General features: G+C 35.2%; 2 protein-coding genes across 2 annotated transcripts; one reads left to right on the top strand and one right to left on the bottom strand.

The window, feature by feature from the left end:
• Positions 1–1,112: 1,112 nt before the first annotated feature.
• trmt9b (tRNA methyltransferase 9B) lies at positions 1,113–17,340 on the top strand. Its single transcript, XM_067365398.1, has 4 exons — positions 1,113–1,226; positions 10,800–10,990; positions 11,442–11,615; positions 15,734–17,340. Exons 2-4 carry the CDS (start codon positions 10,837–10,839, stop codon positions 16,681–16,683), a joined length of 1,278 nt encoding a protein of 425 aa, XP_067221499.1. The 5' UTR covers positions 1,113–1,226; positions 10,800–10,836; the 3' UTR covers positions 16,684–17,340.
• Positions 17,341–19,234: 1,894 nt separating this feature from the next.
• On the bottom strand, positions 19,235–24,177 carry hdac12 (histone deacetylase 12). Its single transcript, XM_067365399.1, has 8 exons — positions 23,798–24,177; positions 23,534–23,677; positions 23,268–23,427; positions 22,734–22,930; positions 20,624–20,774; positions 20,366–20,482; positions 20,114–20,256; positions 19,235–19,723 (listed from the first exon to the last, which is right to left on the bottom strand). Exons 1-8 carry the CDS (start codon positions 23,927–23,929, stop codon positions 19,700–19,702), a joined length of 1,068 nt encoding a protein of 355 aa, XP_067221500.1. The 5' UTR covers positions 23,930–24,177; the 3' UTR covers positions 19,235–19,699.
• Positions 24,178–24,391: the final 214 nt, after the last annotated feature.

The following is a 24,391-nucleotide window of genomic DNA, read 5'->3' as shown; positions in this document are numbered from 1 at the left end:
ATCCTTAATTTAAACAAAATTGGCTAATTTACTTCTTTTATGGCTATTAATGACATACATTTCTCAGTTTTTATTATATATATGTTTAATACATTTTAGTTTTGCCATCTTTCCATGAATTGTATTAGTAATCATAAAGAAAATGCATCTTTTGTATTTGTTCAGAGGGGGTGTGCTCATTTATGCTGTGCTCTCTATCTATCTATCTATCTATCTATCTATCTATCTATCTATCTATCTATCTATCTATCTATCTATCTATCTATCTATCTATCTATCTATCTATCTATCTATCTATCTATCTATCTATCTATCTATCTATCTATCTGTGTTTCTGTCTGTCGTTTACAGCTTTTAAATCAGTTTTTTGCTGTTTAATTATTATCTATTTACACAGCTACTCTTTTGTCTCGTATAACACGCTCTAGTAAAAGTCTGAATCATCATTCAGTAAATGAAAATCCTGCTTAGCCTCAATCGTTTGCCATGTGTCACAGTGTGCGTGTTTGTTATGTTGGGGTCACATGACTGTGCTGACCAATCGGATTCGCGGATGTTACGCCGCGCACTAGTCCTGTGTTCTCTGCGCTCTCATTAAATTCACTCACCCGTCTTGTTACATAGGGATGTCCGATTCATTTAAGCGAGTCGATTCGTTCGGACGGCTTGCTGAAACGATTCAATTCGTTTGATTCATTACAATGTTCCCTGACGTCTCACATTTGACATTTACAGCTAAATACTTCAGTGTATTAAGTTTTTGACTGGGTTTAATAGTTTGTAGTTTTAAAGGCTATCTATGCGATCCAGTTAGGTGTAGCCTATATTGAAAAGTGTTTTTCCTACCTTCTTGAGTAATATAATGCCAAAATTTGCTTCAACATTTTAGTCACTCACAATCAATGTAAACTTCCAAGATATTCTATAAGAAAGAGATCATTTGAGAATCGGTTCGATTGAATCATTAAAAAGAATCGGTTCATATGAACTATTCGTTTGCGAACAGGACATCACTCTAGACTAGGGGTCGAGTGTAGTGAGCATGTATTTATTAACACATCCCCAGTGTGCACCCTGAGCCGGTCGGTTGCACACACACAGTCGGTGTGGGGTGTCGATGTTTTATCGCTGTGTTTTACTTTAACGGAAATATTATGTCGCGAATTACAGAAATAACCTCCTGTCGGTTTTGATGTCTCTGCGACTGCAGCCTTGAGAGGGGAAAGGTAGGTTTGATTCATAGGATGTTTACGGCGCCGAATCTTCTGTTGCAAATGTACATGGGATAAAACTTTCAGCTGGAACAAATGCATTGATTTGTATCACTTGACGCTGATTGACAGTCTTGTGTAGTTTGCGCGTGAAGATAAACAGAAACGCCAGTGTGTGAAATGCATGTTTATTTAATGAAGATTACCTCTCTGAAGAAGCTCTTTATTGGCGTTTAAACTTTATAGAGTCATTCAGGTTCGTCAGGGATCAACACGATGATGTGTCTCATAGTGTAATGATTCCTAAACATGAATGAATGAAAGAACAAGTTCCTGATTTCCTGTTATTTAACTGAGATCATGTACATTTGCGTGCGCACGTGTGTTATATGCCTGATGCACATATGTTATGTGCATCAATCGCTTGTATATACTACATACTACACACACAGACACAGACAAATATGTAAATCAAGCACTTATATGCTGTGCGTGTTATATTTATAGTGTGTGATACTTGATATACTATACTAGATTGAATGTTTAGCTTATATGTTTTGTTCTATATACATTTTTGCTTTGTGACAGTTAAACATGTGTTGATAATTAAACACACACACACACACACACACTATATATAATATATATATATATATATATATATATATATATATATATATATATATATATATATATATATATATATGCGCGCAAAAATATTATATATATAAATATATTTGACATTTTTCTAACATTTAAGCGATTGATGCACATGTACATCAGGCATATATAACACATGCACATGGAAATGGGAAATGTACATGATCTATAAATAATAATTTAACTTTTTTAATAAAAAATGTCTATGGTTTTCTAATAATAAATGTAAAAAAATTATAAATCATTAATACAAAAACGAATATATATATAGCCTATATATATTTATTTATTTATAGAACATGTACATTTCCCATTTCCGTGTGCATGTTATATATGCGTATAACATATATAAATAGAATATATATGTGTGTGTGTATTGTTTTAAATATAATTTTATATCAAAATGATTTATATTTTATTTTTATCTTTCATGTAAAATATTATAAATCATTTTGATATAAAATTATATTTAAAACACACACACACACACACATACATATATACATATATATATATATATATATATATAACATGAAATTTTGAGAAAAAAATGTTTAAACAATAATAATAATAATAATAATAATAATAATAATTATTATTATTATTATTATTATTATTATTATACAATTATTTGCCTTAACATAAATAAAAAAAGCCATGGTTTTTGATACCATGGTATTACCATCTGGTAATAGTCATTTTTCCACAGTACTTGTTTGTGATGGATTCATGATATTCAGTGTAAATACAGAAATATCAAATGTGGCATGTATTTGCATACTCAGGCTAGTATCTATACTGCTCTGCTGTATATTATTATACTACTACATTCTTATTTTATAGGCCTTAACAGAGCTATTTAAGTTCTAAGGCATGAGTTATGGGAAACTTGCATGAAGTAAGGAGTAAATCTATCAGCGGATATATTACAGAACAATGAATCTCTTTATCATTCATTCCATGTTTCCATTAGTATTGCTGAGCCAGACCCGCTGTTTCTCTGTAAGAGAATAGTGGTCTGGCGGGTATTGCCTGTTTCTAAATTTAGATGCTGCTGTTCAGTATGCTCACAACATCCAGCTTGCAGCTGCTTAAATAATGCCTGTCGAGTTGAGCATTTTAATGAATTGAAGGGACAATCAGAGTCTCTTCAGGGCTGTGTGAAGTGATGACTCCATAACGCTCCTCTCCCATCCTTCTGTCAGCGGGTGTGATCTTAAAATAGTCTCGTAATGAGGGACCCTCAGAGTGCTCAACAGTACACAGGGTCCTAAGGGTAGGTGAAATCCTAATGCTCAAGACGGAAGGGCTTGAGAAAGTCACGGAAACAATTTTGCTTTGATGGAGGTGTGATATTTTCCAAAGGTGTGTTGGAGCGACACCATTTGACATCTTTCAGTCAGGTGACATTTAAGGTCACCGTCCACTATCTCTTTATTTGATGCGGTGTGTGCTGGAAGATATTTAATACTGTTTGCTTGTTGACAAGCCTCTCAAGGCCAGAGAGACGGCACAAATCTAAAATGACTGCTCAAAAAAAATTGTCATGCGGATATTAAAGTGCCCTTTTAAAGGCTTCTGATTTTGTTTTGGAGGTGTCCTTCAGTAGGTTTAGATGCATTCAAGGTCAAAAATCACTTTAATTTTTTCATAATATACATTGCAGCATCACCTCTTGTCTGAAACAGTTCAATCAAGGATTCCGTTTCTTCAAACCCTCCTTTCTGAGAGCCTGCTCTGCTCTGATTGGCCAGTCTGTTATGATTGGTCTGCCACTTGCTGTGCATCTCAGAAATTAAACACCCATTACCATATCTGAATTTCCTCTCAAAAGCTTCCGCACTTGTGTTTTTTAAACTTTGCAGATTTTTTACATCTACAAACAGCTATATTACACAATAAAAAGCAAAATAGGGAAAAAAAATTGTGACTAAATGAGCATAATAACTAAAGATTAAAAAAAAAAATTCTGTAGAAAATGTCAGTGATGCTTACCTATGCCTTTGGTTACATACACACTGTAAAGATTCAGTGACAAGCGTCAAGTGTTTTGTTTTCTGCTTGTAGGCTGCTTCACAGAGAACATTAATGCAGTGTTGCCATGTCCACTTATTATAAACGTTTTTGGGCTTGTTGTTTAAGCTTGGCACGTAAAGCGATCGAGTTTATGGAGTTATTAAAGTGAGGTGCAGGTGCGGGTCGCGGGTTTTTGTCTTATTTTCAGCATATTTCGGTTTATTATGCACTGTTTTTCTAGCAAGATCTGGCAACAAGAATGAGATTTTTTTTTTTTTCTTCGCACATAAAAGAGAAACATCTCTGATTCATGTTAAAATGCATCATTAACAACTAGTTGTTTAGTTCAGTTCCGTACACACTGCGTAGGATTTTTGTAAATGCCACTCCTGTAAATTGCTGAACTGTGTGTGAACAGAACAGGATTAAAGGGGGGATATAATGTTATTTCATGTATTCTGACTTGTTTACCCTGTTAAAGAGTTGAATTCTCATGCTAAACATGGATAAAGTTTCAAAACACGAGATGGACATATGATGGTTTCTGTGCCAAAAATAGGGTACAATGGGGCACACCTTAAGAAAAAATTTGCTTTTCAATACTCTCAAAGTATATGATTGCAGGAAAAATATTTATGTTTGTAGTGAACATTGATGGAGCAACAGTTTTTGTGTGAAAATAAATCATAAAAGTGGTTAATTTTGTATAAAATCTTATAAATGTATGAGGCGGTGAGGGGGGCCTTTTAGCCCACACATGGGGTAAAAGGCTCCACAGCATGGGGTAAAATGCACACAGTATTTATACAAATACTTCAGCTAAAATGATATGTTTTTAATAATGTCTAGGTTAATACTCAAACTGTCATTTAAATAGGCATATGTTAATATAAAAATATATTTTAAAAATACAAAAAACAAAATTACTTTAAAAAGTAAAGATTCTGAAAGCATTGGAGATCCCATCATATTTTAATTATATATATATATATATATATATATATTAATAATATAGTTTTACAGTAGTAACAATAAATTATATTTTATTATGATATGATAATATAATATTTTTAAATGATTGTTTCATTATAAATATGGGTATTATCTCTAAGATGGATACCCAATTTGAGATATGATATTTGCCATCTGAATCTAACCATGTCATGTCAAGAAATGGAAAAGTCAGCCAGCTATTCATTATCATGTTAATTACTGTGTTACTTATAATTACTTATATTCTTCCGTTATTGAAAAACTGTTGCTTGAATTACCTTGAACAAAACTAAAAATCATTAAGACGACCTTTGTCTGAAAATACAAACATTAATTTAATAGATTCTTATTTGCTACTTTATTTACAACATTTAAAAAAACATCAAATATTAGATCAAACTACCTCAGAATCAACTTTGCGTTGCTGCCCGCGATCACGTCAAGGCTCAGACAAATTTTGAAAAGCGGATATTTAGGATAGTGCTGCGGCAAGTTTTTGTGCCATCTAGTGGTTTAGAGGAAAATAAAGTCAAAGGCGCCTTTTGCCTTTAGCCCTGTTGTATCCTACTCTTCCAAATCCTCATGCACTTCGGGGTCTTTTTTTTTCGAGTATGGGCCTTTATAAAGTCATAAAGGTCGGAATTCCTTGTACGGAAGCGAGGCACATCGACCAGAGCGAGAGAGCAAGAGCACGCCCATCAACACGCATTCAGCTTTACGGAAGATGTTGGCAGCGCTGCACAGGTCACAGGACTTCACGAAATCAACAATGTCACCAAAGAACTGTGTTTTTGGTTGTGAGGGAAAGATAACTTTGCTTCTCAAAGAACACAGCGTTAAGTGGAGCTGAGAGTTTTGTGCTCACATATTACATTGATGCGCTCTTTATATTTGTCATTAAATATAACCATAGAAACTGATAGTTGCAATCACTTTTTTTATTGGTTAAAATGAATGGAGAATATCTTGTGTTTTTCTGTGGCTGCTTGAGCCCTTAGGATCGGCGCTTAGGCCCAGTTCTACACTGGATTTACAGATCTTTTGAAACTGAAAAATAGAGCAGTCACAGCGGTAACGATCCCGGTCATGAGTTGGAACCGCAGGTGGTGAGTAAAACTGCTTCAAATGTTTGTTTTGTTGGCAATAGGCGCCTAAGTGCATATTATGTAAACAACATGAACGTAGTGAATTCATAAATTCATTATTCATCATTTACGCTATATTCATTATAGTGATTCAAAAGTTATTCAGGGATAATGCGGTTGTGTATTGTGTGTGTTTAAATACATTTGTTTAACTGACCATTGATAGTTTGCAGATGATCGATACACAAAAGCTGCACGTGCTCATCACTCTTTAAAAGCACATGGCGGAACGAGTGAAGGAGACGCGCTGAATGAAAGTGCACGTTAACTTTCTGACAACAGAGGGCAATGATGGAATAGCAGAAATGCAGCGGTTACCCCGGAAACCCTGTAAACAAAGGATCTGCGCTATTGAACAGTATTTAAAATGTTTCAAACAGTCATTACATTTGATAGGCTAATTATTCTCAAACTTAAACATTTTAATATTTTAATCTGGGCTACAACATGCTCTATAATGATTTAAAATGTTCTGATTAGCCTATTTGTTATTGTTCAGTAAAACTTAGTGTAGTCATTATTGTAGTCACTTAGGCTTCATTAGTTAACATATATTTTTACCAAACTGACAATGAAAAATTCTTGTAAAGCATTTATTAATCTTAGTTAATGTTAATTTCTTTGTTAATGTTTAATAACATTACTAAAATCAAAAGTTGTAACTATTATTTAATGGACCTGAACTAAAACTAACAATCAGTTGTATTTTTTAACTAACATTGAAGGTGCCCTAGAACGTTCTTTCACAAGATGTAATATAAGTCTAAGGTGTCCCCTAAATGTGTGTGACGTTTAAGCTCAAAATACCCCATAGATTTTTTTTTTTAATTAATTTTTTTAACTGCCTATTTTGGGGCATCATTAACTATGCACCAATTCAGCTATACAGTCTGCAAGTGTTTAAAAATGAAAATAGCGACAGCTCTCTTGTCTCCATGAATACAGTAAGAAACGATGGTAACTTTAACCACATTTAACAGTACATTGGCAACATGCTAATGAAACATTTAGAAAAACAATTTACAAATATCACTAAAAATATCATGATATCATGGATCATGTCAGTTATTATTGCTCCATCTGCCATGTTTTGCTATTGTTCTTGCTTGCTTACCTAGTCTGATGATTCAGCTGTGCACATCCAGACGTTAATACTGGCTGCCCTTGTCTAATGCCTTGATCATGGGCTGGCATATGCAAATATTGGCGGCGTACATATTAATGATCCCGACTGTTATGTAACATTCGGTGTTATGTTGAGATTCGCCTGTTCTTCTGAGGTCTTTTAAACAAATGAGATTTACATAAGAAGTAGGAAACAATGGAGTTTGAGACTCAATTTATGTCTTTTCCATGTACTGAACTCTTGTTATTCAACTATGCCAAGGTAAATTCAATTTTTGATTCTAAGGCACCTTTAACAAAAAATAATACGTTTTGTTGTTCTTTATAATTATTTTGCACTTTAATCTGTTTGAAACGTTTTACTTTTTTTTTTTTGTGTATTGCGTTTTTGTATTTAAATGTTCACAGTTCTTTTTGTTATAAGAAAGAGTTCTTAAACCTATGACAACACTTCTTTTGCAACTTATTTCAATATTGTGATAATACCGTATACCGCGATAACTTCAGAAATGATCAAAACATGAAAATTTGAGACCGTCACATGCCTAGACTTCAGCAGATGATTTTGCTAAACTTACAAGACAAAGGTGTCACCTAACATGACATTAAAAAGTTAGCATAGTTTAAAAACCTGTACTTTTTTTTTTTTTTTTTTTAAAGTCTTATAAAAACACAAACCAACCCATTCTAATCAGAGAAAGGTTAGCCTCTTTCTTCTGGAAGTTAAATCTGCGCAATATTGTGGCATCATTGATTCTTACTGTGAGTGACGACACGATGGTGGGTGCGAAATGTGGCATCTACATATACATATCTGCCTTATATAACTGTTTAGCTATTGGTTAACATTATCCATCAGTATGCTGCGTAAGTGATGTCAGAGAACAAGGTACATTGTTTTAAGTAAAGAGAGTTATTACATTTTGATTAAAGATTACAAAGCCAAACATTTTTTTTTCTTCACAATAACTTGCACCAATGAACAGTTCACAATGTGCATTACGAAAGTGCATTGTGATTTTTATGCTGGCTTTAGAAGATGCATTATGCAAGACACTTCCAAATATAACCACTTCTTGCATTGGAAATGTTTTTCTTGAATTACATTTCTGTTTTAATTTCCTATTTTCTGTCAGCAAATCACATACCTTCCGTCTGTCAAATCACACACATATACGATCAGCCCACACGTGTTGTCTCTTACAGCTCATCTGTTATTTCAGCTGTGGAGTTTCCCCTTTAGGGCAGCTTGTGATTCAACCGAAGAGCCTTTCTGTTTTTACATAACAGTCACCAGACTACACCAAACCACTGAGGCATTATGAAATAAGATAATTATGTTTTCATTAAAATTACACAAAAGGTCAATTGCTTATTCACAATGGCTTTGTTACACAATCAAAAACCACACTTTTTAGATTCTGGTCATTTGTTGAGTAATTGTGAAAATAGGATAAATCCTTCATTCACTCTATGCAGACTTGTCTCAACCCTTCTAGCGGCTCACATGAAGGCCTCATCAATTTGCTCACCAGAGCATGTGATTATTGACTGCAGAAGAGTAGATGAGCATCGAATGTGGATTTGCTTCGAAATGTTCTTTTATTGATCCGTGACTTCACTTCTCAACTATCAACAACTCAACCAGCTGAAAGGCAATTAGTTTAGTTTTACAGCTAAGCATATCACTTTTTCAAATCTATCTGATGTTATAACATATTTGACAATAAATGAATAAACCAAAACCTGCGTGTTTAGTTTCAGGAGTATTGGTTATGCAACAGCAAAGGCTTTGAAAACCGATCAGAGGTGGCAGCACAATTTGAAAAGCGGCACCCAATCTACATTTCAATTACGGGATACAATAGGAGCACAGAAATCTCTGATTTGTTTCTGCTTCAAAGCTTTGTTTGAATTGTCCTTGTTGAGGAAGGTGTAGTGCATGTTTGGAGGTGAGGAAATGATGAACAGCCATGTGTTGATTGTGAAGCATGATGCTGTTGTACTGGACATCTGCTAAATGATGTGCAGCTGTGAAGAGGTGACAATTGCGTCTGTATGTGCTGGTGCAGTCAAGTGGCAAAGGAGCAACAATTTGCAAAATGATTTGACCTGAAAAAGGAAAAATAAAGAATTAATCAGAAACGTTTCCGCTAAATTTCACAGACAGAAAACCATTTGTCATTAGTTTCCATTTATCATTTAGCTCTCATTGTGAATATATAGCCTACATTTTATTTCTTTGAGACTGCTTAGATTTTCTCAATCTATTAAGCCGGAACACACCAAGCCGATTCGACATGTTGAATCAGCGTCGGAGCTCGTCTGGCCATCTGATCATTCTCATTGGCTGTTTAGCTTCTGCCACCTACTGGTACGGAAAGGCATTTCATCTTACGCAGGAGCAGAACATACGTGCTACTTGGCCGTCGGGTGTCGAGCGTTGGTTTGGTGTGTCAGGGCAACTTTGGACCCAGATGCTGCCGACGTGAGCTAACCCCACAGTCTGCTTTCGTCACCACTAGTTCGTCACCGTCGGCTTGGTGTGTTCCAGGCTTTAGGGGTGTAACAATATTCAAACCATACCGTGATACCCCCTGCTGCCCAGAGATGTAAAGAGTACCTGAAAACCAACACTTGAGTAAAAGTACTGATTCCTTACATTGAAAATGATTCCACTACAAGTTACAAGTAACCAATTCCAATACGACTTGAGTAAAGGTCTTAAAGTATCTGATTTTAACAGTACTTAAGAATTTTACTCATGCTGAATGTAGTCCTCAACACCTTAGAGACATGCTGCCGGTGAAAATAAGAAACAATTGATTTGTAAGATGATAAATCAAGTTTAATTTCTAAAATCAAAATAAAACTGAACACCTCAATGTTGCAATAAATCAAGGTTGATACAACAGCCTTTTAAACGTCTACAAACTCTCAAGTCTCAGTTGAGCTCAAGTGCACAGAAAGGCCATAAGTAAACCAATATCCTTCAAAACGGTCTTGTCATTATAGCAGATAAATAAAACAATGTTAATTAAAATTAAAGTCAAGGTCTACTGTATGTGCTGGTTTGAGCCTCATCACCAGCTGCAGTCAATTCCTCATCTAATAAATCAAATACCTGCGATCAGCAACTACCTGCTAATGCACTCGCATTCACGTAAAGTATCCAAGTTTGGGGTGAGTAAAGCCAAAACACACAAAATATAGTACCTTCAATGCCCTTAGATGGCGATATCGCTTCTTTATATCAGAAACAAACTGCTGCAGAAAAAGTTTGGTGCCATGAAAAATATAATGCGTAATTGCATTACTCATCACAAATGTAGTGGAGTAAAAAGTACATTTACTTGCTCAAAAATGTAGTCAAGTAGCGAGTAAAAGTTGCCAATATCTTTGATACTCTGTACAACTACAAAGTAGTTAAAAAGATACTTAAGTTCAGTAACTAATCACATTTACTCAAGTACTTTACACCTCTGCTGCTGCCCACCCAAGGCAGTATCCTTCAATATAAAGGATTCAATTTTTGTTTTTAGAAAAAGCTGCAGAAACAAAGCATTAAACACAGGGCGGCTCAATCTTTTGGTCTCATTTCATGTCTCGCCTCGTTCTTCTCTGTTCCTGTCTCTGTCTGGCTAATAAGTGGTGAAGATGCTCTGTGGGGTTTAATAGAGAGCAGCATGGACGAGGCTGCCAGCCAGCTGGAGAGAGACCATGTTCACAGCGTATACGAGAGGATCGCACCCTACTTCAACGACAGCCGCTACAAAGCTTGGCCCAAGGTCAAACAATTCCTGTTAGAGCAGGAGCCCGGCAGCATCGTGGCTGATGTCGGTAAGGCTTCATGTTCGATCTTTAATATCTTTCAGATGAGAACTAAAACTCTCAGAAGAGCAAGATCAATGTGTTTTTACTTGTTACAGTCACGCTTTCTTTGTAAACGGCCGTTGTCACGTTTTCATCTGATGATTTGCACCCATACTGGAACCCATTTAATCGTGTCTTATAATTTTGTTTGGAAAAAAGCTCTGCGTGAGTAATGGCCTGTTATATCACAGAGACTTTGTCAACAGCTTTTACTTCACCATTGCCTGAAATACAATTACTCATATTAAAGTTTAATAAGGATGAATGGGCACCGAAATTATTACACTACGACACTGGGATAAACAGCCCAGTGAATCATCCATGAGGAACTATTATATGATTTTGATTCATTTTATGAGTTTATTTATAGTACGTACTGATGATTTTTTTTTAATTATTATTATTATTATTATTACAGGATGTGGAAATGGCAAATATCTGCACATCAATGAGGAAATCTTCAAGTTGGGGTGTGACGTGTGTCGTCCGTTGGTGGACTGTGCGTGGAGTCAAGGTCACGAGGTGCAGCTCTGCGATGGCCTGCGTTTACCCTACAGAGACGCCTGTTTTGATGCAGTGCTCTCCATTGCAGGTAATGTATCAACATAGATATCCTAAAACATTCAGTTGGATTCTGGTTCTTATTCTGATTTCACTTAGCGATTCAGATCACCCTGTGTAACACATGAGAATGAACCTCAGTGGTTCTTGTACACGTCAAGCAAGTATGCATGAGCTTCCGTTTACCATAACTGATCTGAGCTGATGAATGTTTATATGTAAATAAAAGCCTAAATTAAATCTGTTCGTCATATAAAGCGATCATGTTTCTTCAGAGAATTTGGACTAAACAGCTCAATTCATATGGATTAGTTTTACGATCATTTAAAGGTGCCCTAGAACTTTTTTTTAAAAGATGTAATATAAGTCTAAGGTGTCCCCTGAATGTGTCTGTGAAGTTTCAGCTCAAAATACCCCATAGATTTTTTTAAATTCATTTTTTTAACTGCCTATTTTGGGGCATAATTAGAAATGAGCCGATTCAGGGCTACTGGCCCTTTAATTCTCCTGCTCCACGCCCCAAGAGCTCACGCTTGCCTTAAACAACATAAAAAAAGTTCACACAGCCAATATAACCCTCAAAATGGATCTTTACAAAGTGTTCATCATGCAGCATGTCTAATCGCGTAAGTACAGTGTTTATTTTGATGTTTACATTTTATTCTGAATGAGTTTGATAGTACTCCGTGGCTAAAGCTAACATTACACACTGTTGGAAATTTTTATAAAGAATGAAGTTGTGTTTATGCTAGTGCTGTCAAATGATTAATCGCGATTAATCGCATACAAAATAAAAGTTTGAGTTTGCCTAATATATGTGTGAGTACTGTGTAATTATTATGTATATATAAATGCAAACACATTCATGTATATATTTGAGAAATATTTACAAGTATATGTATTTATTTATATTTTTATATAATTTATATTATATATAAATTAAAATATTTTGTTCATAAATAAGATATTTCTCTTAACTATATACATTAATTTGTTTGTATTTATATATACATAATAATTACACACGGTACTCGCACATATATTAGGCAAACTCAAACTTTTATTTTGTATGCGATTAATCGCGATTAACCGTTTGACAGCCCTAGTTTATGCATTATACAGACTGCAAGTGTTTAAAAATGAAAATAGCGACGGCTCTCCTGTCTCCGTGAATACAGTAAGAAACGATGGTAACTTTAACCACATTTAACAGTACATTAGCAACATGCTAACAAAACATTTAGAAAGACAACTACAAATATCACTAAAAATATCATGATATCATGGATCATGTCAGTTATTATCGCTCCATCTGCCATTTTTTGCTATTGTCCTTGCTTGCTTACCTAGTCTGTTGATTCAGCTGTGCACATCCAGACGTTAATACTGGCTCCTCTTGTGTAATTTCTTTCATAATGTTGGTAACATGAGCTGGCATATGCAAATATTGGGGGCGTACACCCAGACTGTTACGTAAAAGTCGGTGTTATGTTGAGATTCGCCTGTTTTTCGGAGGTCTTTTAAACAAATGAGATTTATATAAGAAGGAGGAAACAATGGTGTTTGAGACTCACTGTATGTCATTTCCATGTACTGAACTCTTGTTATTTAACTATGCCAAGGTAAATTAAATTTTTGAATCTAGGGCACCTTTAAATAACTTTTTGAAGTGTCAAAGTGGTAGTTACATAACTGTCAATGGAGGGACAGAAATCTCTCAGATTTCATCAAAAAGATCTTCATTTGTGTTCTGAAGATGAACAAAAGTCTTATAGGTTTGGAATGACATGAGGGTGAGTAATTAATGACAGAATTTTCTGTGTGAACTAACCCTTTAATACAGTCAGGTTGATTGTATCTTGTTTTGATTCAGATTCCTCTTAACACAAACACTTTATTAGTTGGACAGTTGACTTTCAGTTCAGTGAGTAAGTGAAGAACTGTTTGGAATGATTCAGTAAATCATTAGAATGATTCAGCCTGACAAATATTTTCTGTATAATATTTATTTATTTATTTATATAGAATCAACTCATAAAAGTCACTGGTTGTGTTTTTTGTTGTGTGCAACCACCAAGAAAAAAATTCAGTTCCATATTTTATTCTTTTAAAATGGTTAAAATTCCCATCCAAATTATTGTAAAAATTATGAAATTGTTAAATTATTTCTAATTTTATGAATGTCACATTTAATTAAAATAATTTTTGCACATCCATGTTTTATTTTAGTGCAGAATGTACTGGAACTGTAAAAGGTCATGTTGCTTTAAAAGGAACATCTAGTGCAGACATTTTCTGCATTACAGCTTGATAGGCTCAGATATGATATCATTAGCATAATGATCAGTGAGGATGTATGTTCATAGGGGCACATTTCATGTGATAAACCCAAATTAACATACCAGTATTTCCATGATCAAACCATATAATTTCAATCTACTGGTAATGCTGCCATTAACTCCAAATGGAGCAGTTATATAGGTTTATTTAGACTTTATGAGGTATAGGAAACAAGAGGTGTTACTAGGCTACAGGAGATTAGTGGTGCTTGGAAGAGGCCTGGGAGTATTTGTTGTCAGGCTGTACCGCTGGGTCACCTGGCAACCTCTCGTCAATCCCCAGAGAGAAGATTCATGTGGCCATTGATGATATCAGAGTCTCATAATGGTTTAAACACTCTGAAAGCCCATTCTAAACACATGAAATGGCCCACTGCTATGAACTGGGCTTTCTGCATTGAGTTTGGTTTTACATTGTTCAGATATGTTTTTCATAGGGACACTTTTTTTTCTTTTTTTTTTTTTCTTTTTTTAAATGGTGGGTTCACCCAAAATTAAAAATGGTCATAATTTAGTCACTTTAATGTTGTTCAAAGGTTTTCTTAAAGTACATTTATACTGCTCTTTTCCATATTTGATCATGTCAATTTGGTCAATTTTTTTTTAAAACTTGAACTGTTTTTTTATCTATGTATTTTGATTTGTATATAATAAAAACACTGTATTTTGTTTAGATCAAATTCATTAATAATAATAATAATAATAATAATGATAGGCGGCAGAATCGAGACAATATTTACTCACATATATATATATATATATATATATATATATATATATATATATATATATATATATATATATATATATATATATATATATATATATATATATATATATATATATTTTTCACTATTTATAATAATAATGATGATACAATTATAAATTTAAATTAAATTATATTTTTAGACAATTTTCTGAATCAATTAGCTTTTATTTTTTAAATATATTTAAAATAAATGTTTTAACTATTTAATTTAAAACTGACAATGCTACTTTTCACTATTTATAATAATTTCAAAGTTTTCAGTTGAATTAGCTTAATCATCATCATAGCAATACTTTGACAATGTAATATCAACAGATGTAATTTTCTACTTTGTAAAAAGTTACATTTTACATTAAAAATTGTAACTACATAACACGTTACTTCATAAGTTATTACATGCGTGCTGACAATATTTAGTATATAAATAAAATATTTTAAAGTAAAATATTTTATAAGTAAATATTTTAGTAACAATTTTTTGGAACAAGCTATTTTCAAAATCACTAGACTGTATATCCAACGCTATCTCATGCCCAATTTCATACGTATTTTACAAGGTGGCTAATTCAAATGAGTGAGGTCATCAAATTTGTCTAAACCCCAGTGACGGGTGGGGTTAGGGGTAGGTAATTTGTACAAATTCATCCAAATTTGGCAACTCATAAAAAAACAAAAAAACATACGAATTCATACAAATTAGCCACTTTGTAAAATACGTACGAATTGCCATGAGACAGGTTGAGTTACTTTATTATTGATTATTATTCTTATTATTGAATACTAACCATAAGTAACTCTGCAACAACATGCCAACTAACTACATGTCAACTTAATATCTGCTTACACTTTATTTTGATAGTCCCCAAACAGACATTCTACTTTGCAACAACATGTCAACTTATTCTACTAACCCGAACCTAACAGTCTACTAATACTCTAATGACTGAAGTTGACATGTAGTTGCAAAGTTACTTATAGTTAGTAGAATGTATAAATTGGACCATCGAAATAGTGTAACCACGATTTCTTTCAATTGCTTAGTCATCCACCACATGTCCACCAAAGAACGGCGCATCCGAGCAATAAGAGAGATGGCGCGCACCCTGCGTGTGGGCGGGCGGATCATGATCTACGTTTGGGCCATGGAGCAGAAGAGACGCAAGTTTGAGAAGCAGGACATCTTCGTTCCCTGGAACCCCAATCCTCCTTCATCTTCTGCCCTCAGAGTAACCGGCCGAACCCGACAGCGAGGCAACGGAACCCAAAGCATCAGCGACGAGAACGCTTCCAGTGACAAGCACAGGAAAGTGAAAAGCACATCCTCCATGGTGGATGAGGGTGACTTGATCAACCCCAGTCAGCAGAAACAACAGAGGCTTTGGTTCTTCTCCAGATCTTTGGATTCGGTGTTGGACTTCGGCAGCCTGACCATGTCCCGCTCCTCTTCCAGCTCTTTACAAACTCCTGTCGATGAAGCGACGGAAAGCAGAAGCCGAAGAGCTAGTAGGGGGCTCATCAGGCAGATGTCCAGCCTCTTTTCATCCTCTTCCAGAACCAGTCTAGAAGAAGATGTCTTCATCTCAGAACCTCACGAACGGGTCCATAAATTCGACAACAGAAGTGCTGGGAATGGAAATGAGACTGTTCCTGTGGAGCTTGTCCATGATTGTTCCTCAGTTCCACTGCCCGACTTGGTGTCCTACCAGAGGGATCAGTCGAATCTTGAAGGACACGAGGATGGAAAAACAAGCCTACAAGAGCCCTTGCAGAGGCAGGAAAGCACAGCGTCTCTTCTGGAAACTGAGGGGATGAATGGACGGAGCAGCGAACCGATGAAGGACTCTTGTCTGCGGTACTACCACGTATTCAGGGAAGGAGAACTGACGCAGTTGATCCAAAACCATGTTGATGACCTCCATGTTCTGCACACTTACTTGGACCACGCCAATTGGTGCGTGGTGGCTGAGAAGGTCCAAGTCTGGAAGGTTTAATTCTCATTTTATACATGTATTTTAATTTATAATATCTGTTTTAATGTCTTTTAACGTTTTAGTTTGAGATTTTAAGTATTGGGACCAGAGAGCTAATATTAAGCATTAGCTGTTCAGTATCCATGGCAATAACAAGCGAGGTATTGATGCTCTGACGAGACCAGTGTTGGTCCAAATTGTAACACTAATGCTAGTCGTACTATGAAAACTGCTATACTAAATTTAGCATTAGCCTACTTCTGTTGCATTCAGTTTAAGTTACAAATAATTGACTTAACTTGCACTGATTTTAATGGTGTATCACTGTTAACTGTCTTAAGCAATGCCTGCCTGAAACAGAAAGCATAGCACATTTTTTCTGAACCAAACAATGTGAGCACACAACTAGTGTTTTCTTATGAACACTCTTGGCAGGTTTGTCTGTGTAGGTGTTGTATTGTGGGGTTAGTATTACCATAAAGCAGTTGTGTTGTGGTCTGAAGCTTTTAAACAAGATTTTAACTAGTTGGCTGCTTGTTAATCAATTGCACATGAATATCCATCTTGAAAACTTGAACAACTGAAACATGTTTGTGCCGTGTTGTTGTGAATTGTTTGTTTGTATTTGTGTAACTTGATCATGTCATTGTCACAACAAAGGTCTTTAATTTTCCTTTAAACTTGAACCAATTTTATGTGTATTTTTGACTTATAATAAATACAGTATATTTTGTTTTTATCTGACCTATTGGCTTCTTTTGTCTTTTTAGTGAAAGGTAGTTTTTTCCCAGTTGTTTTAAAATATTTTAAAGCTGCTATCCCTAACTTTTTTTTTTTCTTTGGTTAAAAATGATCCAGAATCAATTTTGGAGCAAGTACATAACCAGCCAGTGTTCAAAACTATCTCCTTACCTTAGCCTGATTCACAATGGTAAGCTTGTAATAATGTTTTCTAATTCGGGTGGTACTGGTAGGGTTCCCCCGGAAATTTGAGCATGCTCACTTTGCGTCATTACGTCACATCTGTTTACATGAAGAAGGAGTCCCAGCTAGTAGCTATATCATGTGAATGCTACAGGTGCTGGATCATTTATGGCCTTTTCTCACAGCAGCTGCAATAATTAAACATCATTTTGATGGCGGATTTTACGGTATGACAAATTAATGTTAGAGTTTAGACTGTACAGGAATTGAAATCTACAGGTAACGCTAATACGGACTAAATACAGTCACGTAATACTGATGTTGTTAACATTAACAATTTGGGAACTGTGCAAAAATTTGCATAGTTTGATGTGACATGACCGAAGTGATCATTAATTACCAATGCAATTTATTGTAATGTTTTTTTTTTCTCAGTTGGTCAGAACAAAAGTGGCATATCGTAAATTCTTATTTTGGTCATACTTACAGGACTAAAATCTGTGATTCCAAAGTAATCTTTTTAGTGAAAAGGTATTAAAAGTATTTTATAAAATTTATGAAACACAGCTTATAAGAAAATGCATTATTAAGAATTATTTTTTTTTATATATATATATAAAAAAACAATATAATATAATAAAAGCACTGTTTTTACCCACTGGTTAAAATGAAGTAAGGAATAAGTGACGACGGGCCGTTGAATTTAATAATGCACACCCGAGGTGGTAATGCGGCCACGACGCGAAGCGGAGTTACACCTCGGGTCAGGTTTGTGCATTATTTTCTAAGAATTCAACAGTCTGGAGTCAACTATTCCGCTTATACTACAGTTACCACACCTCAAAACTCTTTTTAAATGGTGTATTTCAAGACATCTGTCAGGTTTTTGTCCTTAAAACACTGTGTGTGGGACTAATTTCTTACGCATCTCATCCCAAACCGTTGCTAATTCCAAAACGTCATTTCAGAACTAGTAACAGAGGCTTTAACTTTGATAGCAAAATAATACTGTTGATAGTTATTAACGCAGTTGAGAGAGAACGTCTCTAACGGCAGCAGTGTCTCTAGCGAAACTATAAGTTTATCTCAAGAATCGCACAGTTACCTCACTGGTGAGTCATGTATCTTTTAAGTTGCTAAACTATTTTACTGATTATTCGTCAGAGCAGCTTGACCAAATGTTTCTGTGTGAGTGTTTGTCTGTACGTTTGAAAGAGAGAGGGAGCTTTCAGGACACAATAAAACATATTTTGTGGCAAAAACCATGATAAAAATTTGTTGCTTTCAACCTTTTGTTTCCTATATTTATTTGCTTTGTCAGTGTCGTTGTGGGTTTTTGTTTCTTTTGCGGTCGTAATCTTTATGGACCTATTGAGATAACTAATCATTTGGCAAAGTGATATGGAATTGCAATGCGGTAAAGACCTGATAGAACTACTTTACTACTTCTCTGAAAATAATTGCACACCTTCTTAGAACGTTGGTCAACCAATCAGATTCAATCATTCAACAGACCCATAGTATAAAATGTAATTACTTCATTATCATTTTGTTAATTTATTTTTAATTAAATATTATTTTATAATAGTATTAAGTAGTATACTGTAGTTTTAGCCGGCAAGTACAAATTTGTAAACTTTGTAAAACCCAACCATTTATAAATAAAAAATACATTACTAAAAGAAGACCAGCATATTATTTGCTTGAATAAATATGGCATTTTTATTCATGAGATCTATTGCATCCAATAGCAATGGCACAAGAGAATGTTCGGTAACATTTTAGTTTGGGGACGAATTCTCACTATGAACTAGTTGCTTATTACTAGCTTGCATATTACTAGCATATTGGCTGTTTATTAGCACATATTAATGCCTTACTTTTCATGACCATATTTTACATCACTTGATCCTACCCAATACCTAAATGTAACCACTACAACAACTACCTTACTAACTATTAGGAGTAAATTAGGAGTATATTAAGGCAAAAGTCATAGTTAATAGTGAATATTTATTCCTCAAACTAAACTGTGACCGAATGTTCATATGGTCCCTCTCAACACCAATGATTTTAGTTTGTTTAGCATCTGCTGTGCATTTCCATCCTGGTGTTAAAGTCCATATTCTCTCCAAACCTAAGAGCAGAAATATGAACCATTAAAAGCATATAAACCTCTGACAGTGCACTACTGCTGTTTACATTTTTGTGATTTAAAAGGACAGAAAGCAATTCTATAAAAGTGTTCAGCAAAAACTGCTTCATAATAACATCCACACAAAAAAAACAGCAACATAGCATGTGCTTTTTTTCCATTACTTTTTTTAAAGAAAAAAAAAACATACCCTGTTTTCTCACAATCAAAAGAAAAACAATTGTCAAAATAAAAAATAGCAATTTAAAAAAAAAAAGTTAGATAAATTGAATAAATGTATAGATTGGTAAAAGGCACGAATAATATCCATGTTCATTTCACTCAGGTCCATGAAATACCATGTTACATTCATTATGGATTCTGTGACCTCACCTTTGAAGCAACTCTGTGAATTATTGAGTGCCTGCGTGCCAGTCGATCAATATCTCTTGAATACCCTCCTCCAATGACAGTGGCTACAGGAATGCCCTTTTTAATGACTGTCTGAAGTACATAAAGATCCCTCTGGTAAAGTCCTAAGTTGTGTGGGCAAAATGGACAGACATTAAAGGGTCAATTACATAAAATACCACTTTGATTATTATGATATCTGATATATGTGCGTAATAGAGTGGAATGATTCACCTTCATCTGTGAGACGAAGTCTTCCAAGTTCATCCTCCCAGTGTGGATCGACTCCAGAATCATACAGCACCAGTTCAGGGTGGAATGTCTCCAGTAACCAAGGGAGGTGTTCCTGGACTGCACAGGAAATGACTTGATGCATTTTACCATAGTACCACAGATATAATAGAGATCTATGTAAATGTATTTAAAAGTCAAAACTGATCTGCTTATGTTTTTGTGTAGGTGCAAAGTGAGTCGGAGTGAAATAAATAATACCTTTGGAAAGATACTCTTTGTCTTCAGTGCCATCTTCTAAACTGACATCTAGGTCACTCTGCTGCTTTCGCAAAGGAAAGTTTGTCCCACAATGCAATGAGAAGGTAAAAACATTGGGTTCATCCTTAAAGATGAATGCTGTGCCATCACCCTAGTGAATGCAGGAAAGAAAAACATCTGCTATTATTCAGGAAAACTACAACACACGCGCACACAAAAAAATGATTTTTGTTAGCCTCTTTTTTTGACTTTCAGATGTAAATGATTCATCCTCTATTAAAGTCAGCATGAAACAATAGTTGTGATAGTCTTTTCTTCCCTATTTTGACATATATCTGTGTGAAACAGCTTCTTGAACAAGAAAAAATGTAGGACGGCACTTGATTTTGATTTTAGTTGGATAGTTGTGGTTTGCTATTGGTCAGTCTCATGTGAGTGACAGTTTTCCCTGCCTTCGCACCAGTAAACGTCATCATAGAACAGAGCTGCATGATTCTGGATAAATTGAGAATAACCCCCCCCCCCCCCAAATAGAGAATTCTCCATCAACTCTGACTATATAACTAAACAAAACAATTTACTTTTCTGACAAAAAAGGTTGCTTCAGTCTATTAAGAATGTTGAATTAATTTGAAAGGTTTTTTGAATGATTCAATGACACACTCACAAATGACTCACTTATAAATGAATCAAAGTTTTTTAACCTCTTTTCAAAATGGTTTTGAATCTCTTGAATGAATGATTCAATGACAAATACTTTAACTAGGGATGTCAATTTACACAAATTCCCACGATTGATCGTCGTTTAAATTAACAGTCACTTAATTGATTAATCTTTAGCCTTAATACTGTAGTATGCTTAGTCAACGGCATGACAGGGTGTGCAAATGCTGCTCAAAACGCCATGTTCCTCACCAAATGAATGAGAAGGGTTTTTAATCTAAATAAAGGGCTAGTAGGAATGTAATAGGGCTGGGCGATATATCGCATGCGATTTTTACGCGCATTTCGTCAGTAAAGCCGGTTCCCTGATTACCGCTAAATCGCCATCACCTGCTTTCAAACGGAGCGGCATTTAATAGACAGAGCCATAGTTTACTGACAAGCTACGCAATATCGCATTCATTATCGATATGAATCGCCTTCGATAATGAACGCGATATTGCGTAGCTTGTCAGTAAACTATGGCTCTGTCTGTTAAATGCATGCTTGCTTTACTACAGCGTTAATTCTTAACCAAATCTATGAGATAAATCAGATATAGATAGGCCTACACAAAATAAACACAATATTGCAACTTACATTTGCACAAAACGAAAGGCTGCGAATGCACACACAAACTTAGTCATGATGAAGGTGTAACTCTAGCTGTAAAATGGTCTCAAACATAACTCGCTTCTTTTTTTCCTTGTGTCTGCTATACGTTTCTTGGTTGAGCAGCGCACATGCGCATGAACCTGCTTAATCGACACTCGATAAATTTTATCGATTAAATGTATTATCGACAATCAATCGTTAACATCCCTAACTTCAACATTCACTTGTTGCCACCTAGTGGTGTAATGATGTAATTGATACAATCATGATTTACTTTTTTTATTTTGTTTGCTACAGTAGACATCAGTGTTTATATCCGAATTATAAACTTTTATCCCAGTACTTCTGTGATAACTTGAATTATTGTAACACAGAAATAGTGATACTGTGTGGTTGAAAAGGCTGTTTGTGAAGCTGTTACATACCTAAACTTGACAACTGTTTTTCTGGGTCAGTGGCAGCGCCAACGCAGATTTGAATCTTCCAGTGTGATTTTGTCAAAAGTTTAATAGACAGGCGAATCGTTGTCATTTAGTAATAAGATGTTTCAATGGAGATTGCGATCTTTTAACGATTAATCATGCAGCTCTATCAGAAAAGAGATGTCACTGCAAGAGGCAGGGGAAGTTATTTTGATTAAAGATTATGAAGGCACATAAATTTTAAAAAAAGGTGCACGGATAATATAATAAATACTGCCATATTTCATATAAATATGAATTGTCAATTCTTTTATATGGTGACTAAAAACATTCTTCCTAAAAAATTTAAAAATCTTCAAAAAGTCTTGTACCTGATGTACATCCAGATCCACGATGAGAATCTTCCTCTTGGATGCGGACTCACCCATCAAGTGTTTGGCGGCCACAGCCAAGTCATTGAGGAGGCAGAAGCCTGTGCCGTAGCCTGGGAAGGCATGATGGGTCCCTCCGGCTGTACTGCACGCCAGTCCCCTTTGCAGGGCGATCTCTCCTGCCAGTACAGTGCCACCTGGACCACATCTCAGATGAGAGAAATACATTACATGAGACTGCTGAAGGGGGAGGACAACTAGTATACGGTAGTTTTACAATCTAGTACTGACTTCAGTATGCAATAGCAAAATGGGTTAAATGATTAAACAACACATAGTGCTGAAGACTCACAGAAACAAACGAACAAAAACAATATTTCAGTCCTTAATCAAAAGAAAAAAAAAATGTTTTGCTTAAGAAAATGAACTTTTTCCATTGTAACATTATTATTTTTAAAGGGGCCTGTACTGTAATGCAGAAATAAACCAGACATTAATGAGGTTCACTCCACATGTGTACATGTACTAAATGACCTGTTTCATATCTGCAGCGTTGTACTAAACCAGAACTCCAAGGAAATCCAGTCCGTCTCTGATCTTTCTCCCTTATTTTTCCATCAATAAAGTTGGACAGGTACTCCTCAGTATGAACATATCCCAGAAGTCCTTTGGAGGCAATCTTAGGGGCCCACACCTATAAGACGGTGTCAAGTAGCCTATATTTATATTACATAAGTATACTGAATCAAGTTTTGTTAACTATGTTTTAATGCAACTAACATTCACTAAACATGTCCAACCTGTTTATCTGTTATGACTTGATCTCTGAACAGACTCTCCAGGACTTTGGGGAACTTTTCCATGGGAAACCTGTGGTTTTCAGGGAGGTCACATATGTATTTGACATGATGAACTAAAGGAAGTGCTCTTGATTCAAGGCAAGTCTGAGAAAAACAGATGCAAATGAGTTGAAATTCACTGCAATGAACTGTTAGTAAATGTCATGTCTGTACTAGTTTTACACTCTGGGGGTTTGAATGTGATATATAGGAAAAAAAAATTACATGTTCAGCGTTGAAAGACCTCCTCCATGCCCCATGGATTGGGTTTCGTTGCAGAAGTGTTTCATAGTGGACCACATGTTTGCATTTAATAGTTGCTCTATACGTAGATTTTTGACGTAATAAATGAAACATTGCTGCCCTACAAAATGCAATACGTAACAACTGCGTGTTTACAAATAGCGCGCAGTTACACAATCAGCAACTATGAAATAACGATCGATAGATACATGACATTTTAAAACGCTTTCTGAGTCACATTGGATGTTATTAAAGATACGCACGCAAGAACACAAAGTATATCCACGATCATCAGCCCGTACAGGTCATAGACTGTAAAAAAAGATACAGAAACAGATCTATGCGTGTGTGTGTGCACTAGAGCTCGTATTTTTCTTGTTGTAATGGAAGTGTGCTACTGCCACCCTCTGTTGAGGAGCGAGAGAGCTGCAAACAGAACATCAAATGTGGTGCAGTCATTTAGTCATATTGCAAACATTTTTTGTTTGTTTGTTTGTTTCCTCTCCACTTGAAGGAGAGAATGGGCACAATAAACAAGTAAGTATAAGTGTCCCAAATAAACAGTTACAGACAGGT

Source organism: Chanodichthys erythropterus, chromosome 17 (assembly GCF_024489055.1).
Source record: "Chanodichthys erythropterus isolate Z2021 chromosome 17, ASM2448905v1, whole genome shotgun sequence".
NCBI classification, from domain to species: Eukaryota; Metazoa; Chordata; class Actinopteri; order Cypriniformes; family Xenocyprididae; genus Chanodichthys; species Chanodichthys erythropterus.
Note: the sequence above shows the minus strand (reverse complement) of the source record. Positions and strands in the feature narration are given on the sequence as shown.

Excerpts from the sequence above, each read along its gene's own strand:
- trmt9b (XM_067365398.1), top strand. The coding sequence starts at position 10,837 with ATGGACGAGGCTGCCAGCCAGCTGGAGAGAGACCATGTTCACAGCGTA. Across the intron at positions 10,991-11,441 it reads CAGCATCGTGGCTGATGTCG|GATGTGGAAATGGCAAATAT; the intron begins GTAAGGCTTCAT and ends TTATTATTACAG. Across the intron at positions 11,616-15,733 it reads TGCAGTGCTCTCCATTGCAG|TCATCCACCACATGTCCACC; the intron begins GTAATGTATCAA and ends TCAATTGCTTAG.
- hdac12 (XM_067365399.1), bottom strand. The coding sequence starts at position 23,929 with ATGTTTCATTTATTACGTCAAAAATCTACGTATAGAGCAACTATTAAA. Across the intron at positions 20,483-20,623 it reads CAAAGAGTATCTTTCCAAAG|TCCAGGAACACCTCCCTTGG; the intron begins GTATTATTTATT and ends TTTCCTGTGCAG. Across the intron at positions 19,724-20,113 it reads TTCACAGAGTTGCTTCAAAG|GTTTGGAGAGAATATGGACT; the intron begins GTGAGGTCACAG and ends TTCTGCTCTTAG.